Source organism: Galeopterus variegatus, unplaced genomic scaffold, assembly GCF_000696425.1.
Source record: "Galeopterus variegatus unplaced genomic scaffold, G_variegatus-3.0.2 Scaffold1165, whole genome shotgun sequence".
NCBI classification, from domain to species: Eukaryota; Metazoa; Chordata; class Mammalia; order Dermoptera; family Cynocephalidae; genus Galeopterus; species Galeopterus variegatus.
This window is the reverse complement of record NW_007727276.1, coordinates 259850-270803: the sequence shown is the minus strand read 5'-3', so window position 1 is coordinate 270803 and position 10954 is coordinate 259850. Positions and strand designations below refer to the sequence as shown.

General features: G+C 43.1%; 1 protein-coding gene across 1 annotated transcript in view; it reads right to left on the bottom strand.

Annotated features, from left to right (window-relative positions):
• The window catches only part of LOC103592515 (voltage-dependent calcium channel subunit alpha-2/delta-3), a gene marked incomplete at both ends in the record, with an annotated part of 280594 nt that overhangs the window by 122674 nt on the left and 146966 nt on the right, over positions 1-10954 (bottom strand). Inside the window, one exon of the mRNA XM_008575267.1 lies at positions 7097-7259. Coding sequence (XP_008573489.1) covers positions 7097-7259 — 163 coding nt within the window. The remainder of the gene's footprint in view (positions 1-7096; positions 7260-10954) is intronic.

The following is a 10954-nucleotide window of genomic DNA, read 5'->3' as shown; positions in this document are numbered from 1 at the left end:
TCCTTTAATGCTCACCTTACACATGAAGAAACGGAGCCTCAGAAAGTGAAATATTTTCCCAGTCCACCAAGCTGGGACTTGCAGAACTGGGATGCAAGTCCAGGCCTGTCACTCTCCAAAGACTCCCTGGGGGCACTGGAAAGAGCCTCTCGGTGGACCAAACAGAGGTGATGGGGACTACACAGAGCAGTGGCCAGGTGAAGAGGTCCAGGGGGACACCAAGAGTGTTTCAGAGAGCCTTTGGTGGGAGGTATAAACTCCTTTCCCATCTGCATTCTGGGAAACAATCAACTGGCACAAAAGTGATGCCTTTGAGTTTGACCCCATGTAATGTCCCTGTACCCGACTCTAGAGCAAAGACTGTGGCAGGTTCACCCTGGAGGACAGTGGTCCCCTCTGTAGCCACCAGCACAGGGGGTTGTTGTCAATGACATAATGAAGTTAAAGTGCTCAGAACAGAGTGGGGCCCTTGGTAAGTAATGCACTCATTCATCCACCCGCTCCTCCATCCATTCATTTGTTCATCAGGTGCAACTTCCAGGCTCAACATAAGCCTAAGCATAGGCTGCGGGGCCACGAAGGGCCACATGACACCCTCCTTCCACTAACACCACTTCTGAGAAAATACAGACACACCCTGTGTGTACACTCACACATGTCTATGCAGACCTGCTAATGTAGGTGTGCACATACACACACTCGAAGTGCAAAGGAACTGCCAACAGAACTTAAACTCAGCCACCCAAACTGTAAATTTTCAGTCAGAGGTAGTTATTCTGTGATATAAAAATACAGTCTCTAGACACAAAGAGAAACACTATGAGTACTATGGGATGGCAACTGTGGAGTCACTGCAGTGGCACTACCTAGTGTGTGTCTTGCCAACACCTCAGCCCTGTTGTGCCCACACTGATGGAACAGGGGTTCCTGAAAAGCCGAACTCCAGCATCAGATGCTTCACTGGGCCCTGGTGAGAACCGTGGGCACCACGGCCGTGCCGGGGGAGGTTCTTGAGTGTCTCTCTCCAGGACCAACGCGGTGTACTCTGGCCTAATTCCTCTGACCTTGACTCCTGACTCCAATTTATGGCCACACCACCAGTATATTCAGTTAGGGAAGGGAGACAGACATGGAAGCAAGACTCGAGCCTACTCCAAATGCTTCAGCTCAGAATCCCGAGGAGAAAAACCATTTAGAGATGGAATTTGTCTTTGACATCCTGGGGTCAATCATTCTTGCTCATTTGCAGTCTCTCTCTCTCTCTCTCTCTCTCTCTGTCTCTCTCTCTCACATACGCACACAAGCATATGATACACACACGAGCATATGCAGAGGGAAAAGAAACAAAAAGAAAGCAAAAAATTTTAAACAGCTTTTTAAAAGGTTTGTGAGCCCTCTTGCACATCAAATAGCTCTTAGAAAACATTTTAATGATTTCCGTGTAAACGAATCAGAAACATATGGATTAAATTTCCCTTAAAATACACACATGTAATTAAGGGGAAAAGTGTTTGGCAAAATGCATTTTGCATTTTATCAAACCCAACAGTTGAAAAATAGGTTGAGACATCTGACAGATCCAAACCCAGCGATCCTGCCCGTCCCCGAGGCAGCACACATACTGTGCTTTTAAGCAGGGGACCCAGTTCCACCTCATCAGACCTTACCCTTTCCCTGGGCATTTCAGGAGAACCTATTGGATTTTAACAGGCAGACTGATTTCTCGGACTCTACCACGGCAGTTATGGGTCTTCCTTTTCCTGGAGCTATTTTCATTTTCGGGGGCTGGGGAAGTCTAGAAGATGAAGGAGTGGTCTAGGCTGTGTCCTGCAATTCACGCCTCCCTCCCCTCTGCAGGGGCAGTCCACCTTTCCCTGATGCTCTCCACTACCAGGGGAGGAGGAGGAGTTGACATTGGATTACTTCCCTGTCTTTTCTTCATCTGTGTGAGAACAAAGTGGAAGGAGTGTTTATTTGCAATCTTCATTCACCCCCTCACCTTGCAACAAGTATTTATTGAGCTTCTACCACGTGCCAGGTAGCATGCTGGGGCTGCTGTCCTCACAGGGCTGTCATTCTCACTGGAGCTTGCTGTCTGGGGCCAAAAGGCCCAGGGCTCTCACCGCAGCCATCTCGTCTTGGGCCCCATACCATTCCTCTCCCTTGGATTTTCTCCAAACTTGGCTCTGGACTCCTTTTTCTCCCTCCTCTTCTGTGTGTATGGTCCCAGGGTTCTACTGCTGACCTCTTTCGACAAAAGCTGTCCAGCATATTTTCCCTGTCCCCATGGTTTCCATGACTCCTTTTTCTCCCTCCTCTTCTGTGTGTATGGTCCCAGGGTTCTACTGCTGACCTCTTTCCACAAAAGCTGTCCAGCATATTTTCCCTGTCCCCATGGTTTCCATAATCTCCTGATGGCTCTTGCAACCTCTCATCACCTGACTCCGTAGCCTCCTTTCTGACTTCCCACAGAGGAGCGGCTGAGGTCCAGCCCCCCGTCCTGCTCCACAGCCCCTTTGGACAACAAGCTCCCTTAGTCTTGGAGATCCAGCACCTAATCACATCCTGAAGGCCCCACCTCTGATATCCTTACCTTAGTGATTAGGTTTCAACATATGGATTTTGAAGGAACACCTACCTTCAAACCAGAATGCTTGAATATTTGTGGCCACTGTGTGCCAGGCATCCTTCTGAGTGTTTGATCCTCAACACAACCCCCTGAGGCAGGTCACTGTCATTATCATCTCCAATTTATGGATGAGGAAGATGAAGCACAGACATTTTACACAGCCACAGATGATGTGTGCAGCCACAGTGGCAGTGGGGTCCTTATCGGGTGTGACTCTGGCCCCCTATCACTGTCATTATCATCTCCAATTTATGGATGAGGAAGATGAAGCACAGACATTTTACACAGGCACAGATGATGTGTGCAGCCACAGTGGCAGTGGGGTCCTTATCGGGTGTGACTCTGGCCCCCTGACTCCCTCCCTCACTCCCAGCCATTTTCCAAGACTTATTTTCTAAGCATTCTTGGAGAATCTATAAGCCACCTTTTGTTTTCCTTTCAAAAAGTTTCTTTTCCATTTAGATCAGCCAGACTATGTTTCTGTGGCTTGCAAGCACCATGGGACCAGAACAGCACTGATTGACATCTCACAGCCCAGGAGGCACAGACATCATCCATCACCGTTCCCAACCTCACCCAACATCTGTGCAAAACCCGTATGTAAAGAGCTTGGGGCTGAGGCCAAGGGGGACACCAGGCTGAACCAGCAGGCTCCCCTGCCCTCAGAGAACTCCATGTGGCGAAGGAAAAATGCAGGCAATGCACTCCTAGAACAAAGCAATGCTGGAACTAAGGCATAACCAGTCACTCACACAATGAAGGATGGAAGGAATTAAGGAGGTTGTACCTGAGCTGGTTTTTAAGAATGGGCATTTGGATAAGCAGGAAAGGGGGAAGCAGAGGTAATAGGAATAGACAAGATAGAATAGAAGAAAGAGAAAGGTATGATCAGTGAACAGAAGGGGGTCTCACCTGGGTGGACAGAGACAGAAAGCAGGAAGGAAGGAGCAGGTTGAGAGCAGAGCATTTTGTTTCATACATACATACATGAGCACACACAGATATACCCATATGCACATACGTACACACTCACACACATATATATTACATATAAGACGTATGTAGGTGCATGTGTTTGTGTTTGTATATATATGACTTTTACACCACTTCAGCCAAGAAAGTAATTAAAAAGAGTTCAGCTTTATACCAATTCTCTGCCAGTTCTCACTAAAGCATCCTGCCTCATGCTTTACTCAGAGAGGATATGGAATTGTTCACAGCTCTTATGGTGTCAGCTGCTATAGTCTTCAAAGTTACCCAGATAGTAAGATTTATAGGCTGGGGATGCCAGAGCAGCCACCCAGTAAACATCTGTTGAAGAGGCATCATGAAGAAGCTGCTGCTCTAAGACCCAAGGATCTAAGACACATTTCTAAAGACTGCAGGAATATGGCTCCTTGAGCTCCCGTGGGTGGCAGCACAGCTCACCCACATGTCACCAACTTAGAAGCTGCAGTCTCTTTCAGTGCTTAAGAGAAAGGTACCTTGACCACAGAGACAAGTGGTGATCTGGCCAAACAAGCCACTTGCCAAGGCCCAGCCAGGTAGGAGAAAAGCAGATTGCAGAAAGGAGGTAGTTTACCAGCTGGTTTCATGTAGGACTAGAAATTATGCCCAAGGACACAGCACACAGTAGCTCCTAAGCAAGCATCAGACCACTCTGCTATGTACCCACGGGGGTCCAAGCTGCCAGGAGAGAATGGCCCTTATTGGTTTCCTTTGCTGGAGGCAAGAGTTCCAACCCAGAAACAACAGAGCCAGTGACCAATCTCTGAGCATGTGTTTTGAGTACGTGTCATCAATAACTAGATCTGAGCTAGAGGGCCTTCTAAACATGAAATAGATTTCTGCAGCTTAGAAAGAAAAAAGGCTGTTTGTGGCTGGTTTGAATTAGGTAGAATGGAGACAAGAATTTTCCTCAAGTCCCCTCCCCTCTCCCTTGGGCGGCTACTCACTGCAGGACTAAGACGAGGTGCAGCACCTGGCTGATGCTGATTCATGCCCCTCAGCCAGGCTGGGCAACCATCGAGTCTGGGTGGGGGAGTATGCAGACCCCGTGAGGGCTGCTGAGAATGACTTCCGATATCATTGCCTACCTCCTATGGCTCAAGCGATCTATTAGGATTCTGCCTAACAATCCTCGCAAACAGAATTCTACAGCCTGTGATCAATGGCAATGTAGGTCACTTGTGTGTTGCTAGCATCGAAAGGTACAATTAGGCCTTTAAAGCTCAAGGCGCAATTAAAATCTCTATAATGGTGCTAATGGCTCAAGCAACCTTGAAGCAGCTGTCATATTTTAAAAGATCATTTTGAATTGTTTTATGTCTGAAATTGCTCTGTAAAATCTTGTTAATTTCTCATTTTCTATTGAGAACATATTTAATGCTAAGAAGATGGCTTTCTTGCAGCCATTCTGCACAAAAAGAGGCTGTTTCATTTAGGTCTCAGCAGACAAGATCATCCTGGAGGACTAAACTCCTCCAAACAAAGCTGAGCTCAGACCTCTAAGGCTTGGTTCCATTTGTTCCCTAAGGAAGAGTCCAAAGTAAAGATGAGGTCACAGGCTGTGACCCAGTCCAGAGCTCTCTGGGGACGGTTTAGACTGACCTCTAAGGCTTGGTTCCATTTGTTCCCTAAGGAAGAGTCCAAAGTAAAGATGAGGTCACAGGATGTGACCCAGTCCAGAGCTCTCTGGGGACGGTTTAGACTGACATCACTTCCTCTACGAAGAAGAGAGAAAGAAGACAAACTTGTGACCTTGCCCACATGAGCAAGCAATCATGTCCCCTCCTCGGTGCCCCCACTGTCCCCTGGCTCTCCATAATTGTGGCCATTACATGACACACAGTGTTCTAATTAGCTCATTACCTGTGTTCCCCAACTAAACTGTGAACCAACCCCCTGAAGGAGGGGCTGAGTCTGGTTCATCGTGGGATCCCCGATAACTGTCAGAACAATGAATGAATGAGGTACTGCCTCTGCTGAATCTTAAGGATGGATAACAGGTACACCAGGAAAAACAGATTAGGTATCCAGCCATAAAGAACAGACACAAGAAAAATATTTCAGAGACAGTGAGTTGGAAGGTCTTTATTCGCCAAACTCCTCACACAGTGACCTAGAACAACTCAGAAGTACAGTTTATGTTCACGTTATTTTCCAATAATGACGACGGCTAAAATGCACTGATCACTTTCTGTGAGCTACTGCTGTGCTAAGGGCTACACGCCCATCATTTCATATCCTCTCAATAACCCTCGGAGGAAGGCAGTGTCCTTATCCCTATTTTACAAAGAGGGAAACTGAGGCTCAGGGAGGTAGAGTTCCTTGCTTAGGATCACAAAGCCCACAAGGGGAAGAGCAGGATTCACACCATAGCCCTTGCTCTTGGCTACTGCACTCTCTTATGTGATTCTGAAACTGGTTGCTGCGACAGAAACTAGCCGATGGAATCTCTGAAACCTTGATGCCAGACAATGGGGCAGACATTTTACTTTGAAGATGCCACGGCTTTCAGATTTGTATTTCTAGGAGGATAGATCTTTGTTTAGGAGCCTTTCAGATATGACAACATAGAGCAAACTCCTGCTCAGTAATGATGAGGATGAAGATGTTGACAGCAACTCAAATCCTTTATAAACATCATCTCGTGGAGTCCTCACACCCACCCCATGAGGCAGACAAAATTATTATCCACATCACAGAGATGAGGAGGCTAAGATCTAAATAGATAAGATGATGTACACAAGGTCACAGCCAGAAATAGGTAGAATGCAGGGTCTAGCCAGAGGCCATCTGATGTCAGAGCCCAGCCCTCGGCCACAATAATCCCAACTCAAATGAGCAGATGAAAATTTCAAGAAAAGCACTCCAGTGTCCACGTGAAGATTGGATTTGAGGGACACGGCCTGGAAACAGGGAACCCAGTTAAGCTCTGTGCTGCTTTGATCTCTCAGAAAAGACCACAATTGATTCCATTGCAACTTCAGGAACTCCAGGAAATAGAGGAAGAAGAGAGGGGGACTCCACCGGAGCTCAGGAAATGACAGCCTCCAGGGTAAATCGGGCCATCTCTTTTTGTAGATAAAACGTTTTATTGCAACACAGCGATGCCCACTGATTCACATACATGTTGTCTACAGCTGCTTTCATGCCAGAATAGCAGGTTTGAGTGTTTTCAACAGAGACTGAATAGCTGGCAAAGCCTAAAGACATTTACTATTTGGCTTTTACCAGCCCCTAGACTACATGGTAGAGAGCTTGATGTAAACACCAGCGGGGGAAACAAGCCCAGAGTCTCCGGGCAGAATGCGCACACACTTCACCTGTCCTGCTGATGCTTGACACTCAGCTTGTAAATGTGTTCTTCAGAAAAATCCCCACTATATCCAAAAGCAGCCAGATCCTGCTCCTCAAACCCCCAACTCTTTGTCCTCTAAAAGGAGCAGCAGCAAGGAGTCTTACCTTTGTTGTACATGTTTGTTGGCACCTGGACGTCACTCAGACTGATGTTCACAGGCAAATTATTAAAATGGTCATTTGGGGCTAAGATGAATTCCTTCCCCAGCTCCAAAAAGTTCCCGTCTTTGTCCCTTTCATTGATCAGCACAGCGTTGAAGTATTCATACTGAAAGAGAAAGTCAAAAAATATTAATGCGGCTTAGGGAAGAGGACAGTGAGCTCAGACAGACCTGGGCACAGGCCATGTGTCATCGTCTCTACACTTGTGTGCCCTCACCTGTTCAGGTGATCTCTGGAAGTCCTACATACTTACATATGGCTGCTTTTGCACAGGTGTGATAGCGCTACATAAACAGTTGCCAGTGTCATTTGACATTTTTAGAAAACATAATTTAAGGGGCTACACAGCACTTCCTTATATGAATATAGAGAAAACTGCCCTAAAAACATTTTAGTTTTTTAAATTTTGAAGACAGACTCCACACTTATGCAGCCTACACTCAAGTTGAAGGAGGCTAAAAATCAACAACAAAAAATAAAACATATGATAAAATATATAATATGTCAGATCATCATACTTGCTATAGAAAAATAATAAAGCAGATTAAGGGGAACAGCAGCAGTGGAAGGGCTGTGTGTTTATACGTGATGCTCAGGGAAGGTCTCACTGCTGTAGTGACACTTGTATGGCGACTGAATGAAGGAGGAAGCCAGTTGTGTGGGCATCTGGGGGAAGCATCCCAAACAGACCGGAAAGCAAGGGGAAAGGCCCTCAGGTGGGATTTGCTGGCACATTTTACAAATGGCTATATCTTCATCATGTAACATATAGAATGCTTACTTTGCACAGAAATTATTCTAAGTGCTTTTCATGTGTTAACTCATTTGATTCTTGTAAGATCTATATGAGGTAGATTTTTATGAGTATTCTCATTTTGCAAATGAGGAAATTGAGGTATAGAGAATTTATACACCCTGCTAAAGATTACATAGCTGATAAGCAGAGGCAGAATTAAAACACAGGCAATCTATCTCCAGAGTCTGTGCTTTTATCTACTGTGCAATATTGCGACATGGCTGATGGCAGGTATGGTTGGAATTAACAGACCCTTAAAATAACTATGATTAATATGCTAAGGTCACTAATGGAAAAAAGTGGACAACATACAAGAACAGATGCGCAATATAAGCAGAGAGATGAATATTCTTCAAAAGAATCTCTATTAAATGCTGGAAATCAAAAGCACTGTAACAGAAATGAAGAATGCCTTTGATGGTTCATCAGTAGACTGGACACAGCTGAGGAAATAATCAGTGAGCTTGAAAATATGTCAATAGAAGCTTCCCAAACTAAAAAGCAGAGAGAGAGAGAGAGAGAAACAGAGTATCCAAGAACTGTGTGACAACTATGAAAGGTGTAACATGTGTGTGATGAAAATTCTAAAATGAGAGAGAGAAAGGAACTGAAGAAAAATTTGAAATAATAATGGTTGAGAATTTTCCAAAATTAATGATAAATTCCAAACCCCAGATCCAGGAAGCTCACAGAACACCAATCACAATGAATATACAAAAATCTGCACTACATGTATCACATTAAAACTGTAGAAAGTCAAAAATAAAGAGAAAATCTTGAAAGAAGCCAGACGGGGGAAATTTTTACCTATAGAGGAACAAGGTAAGGATCACATCATATTTACCTTCAGGTACCATGCAAACAAGAAGAAAGTGGAGTGAAATACTTAAAATAGTAAAAAAAAAAAAAGTCCCATCAACCTAGAATTCTGTATCCAGCAAAATTATCCTTCATAAGTGAAGGAGAAATAAAGACCTTCTCAAACAAACAAAAATTGAGGGAATTTGGTGCCAGTAAATCTTCCTTTCAGGAAATGCTAAAAGTTCTTAAGAGAGAAACTGCCCTTTCAAGAAATGCTAAAAGTTCTCAAGAGAGAAGCAAAACTACATAGGTGAGAAACTCTGATCTACAGAAATAAGACTGTTGAGCAGGAATAAATGAAGGTAAAATAAAATATTTAATTTTTCTTATTCTTTACTGATCTAACATATAATAGCATGTTCAAAATAATAATAGCAAAAAATTATTGGGTGATATAGTTTATGGATAAGTGAATGAGAGCAGTGTTATAACAGACAAGAGGGAGGACGGGGGAATACTCCATGCTATGGTTTGAATGTGTCTCCTCCAAAATTCAAGTACTGCCAATGTGATGATATTAAGAGATGAGGTCATTAAGAGATAATTAGGTTATGAGGGCTCCTCCCTCGCTCTGGAGTAAGTGACATGAAAGGTCTGGATGATGGGAGTTCATCCCTATTGTCTTTCCACCTTCTGCCATCTGAGGACACAGCATTCCTCCCCTGAGGATGAATGCATCAAAGTGCTATCTTGAAAACAAAGATGAACCCCCACCAGACACTGAACCTGCTAGCCCTTGATCTTGAATGTCCCAGCCTCCAGAACTGTGAAAAAATAAATTTCTGTTCTTTGTACATTACTCAGTCTCAGGCATTCTGTTAGAGCAGTACAAACAGGCTAAGACACTCAGTTATTGGGTTCTTGTACTACCAAAGAAATAGAAGAGGATTATTTGAAAGTGGAGTTAAATTACTTGCAAATGTGTATTGTAAACTGTAAGGCAAATATTAAAATAATTTCAAAAGAAAGTATAATTCATATGCTAAGACAGGTGAGAAAATTAAGTCACGTAAGATTCTTAATTAAAACTATAAAAAGTGGGAAAAAAAGTAGAAGACAGAAAAATCAAAGAACAAGGGCAATGAATAGAAAACAGTTACAAATATGGTACATATTAATTCAACTATACCAATAACCATGTTAAATGTGAATGGTCTAAATACACCATTGAAAGATAGAGACTGTCAGAGTGGATAAAAAAACAAGATCCAACTATATTTAGTCCACAAGAAACCCACTTTACAGACAGATTAAAAGATACAGACAGGTTAAAAGCAAAGGGATGAATAAAAATATACCATGCTAACACTAATCAAAAGAAACCTAAAGTAGCTATATTACAGACAAAGCAGACTTTCAGAGCAAGGAATATCAGAGAAAAAGATGGGCATTACTTAAGGATAAATAGGTCAGTTCTCTAAGAAGACATAACAATCCCTAATGTGTATGCACCTAACAACAAAGCATTAAAATGCATAAAGCAAAGACTAGTAGAACTGCAAGAAGAAATAGATGGATCAGCTATTATAGCTGAAGACTTCAATACCCCTGTATCAGCAGTTAGCAGACTCAGTAAGCAAAAACTTGGTAAGGAAATATTTGAACTGGACAGTACTATCAATTGGTCCTAATTGACATTTACAAAATACTTCATCCTGGGGCCAGCCCGGTGGCGCACTGCTACAGTGCAACTCATTATTTTCAAACATGAAAAGATATTTTCTTGGAACATTCACCAAGATAGACCACTTGCTGGACTATAAAACACACATTCATACATTTGAAAGGACATAAATCATATAAACTTGTTCTAAAACAACAATAGAAACAAAATAGAAATCAAGAACAGGAAAATAGCTGAAAAATAAAAAAAATGGAGATTAAATAACATACTTCTAAATAATACAAAGGCCAAAGAAGAATTCTAAAGAGAAATTTTAAAATAAGTGAAAATTAAAATCCAACTTACCAAATTTTGTGGGATAAAGCAAAAGGAGTGCTCAAAGGGAAATTTATAATATCAAATACATGTATTTGAAAATTAAAAAGATCTAGAATCTTAGATGATTTATTTTTTTTTTCAACTGGTAAGGGGATTGCAGCCCTTGGCTTGGTGTTGGATCCGAACCCGCGGCATCAGTGCT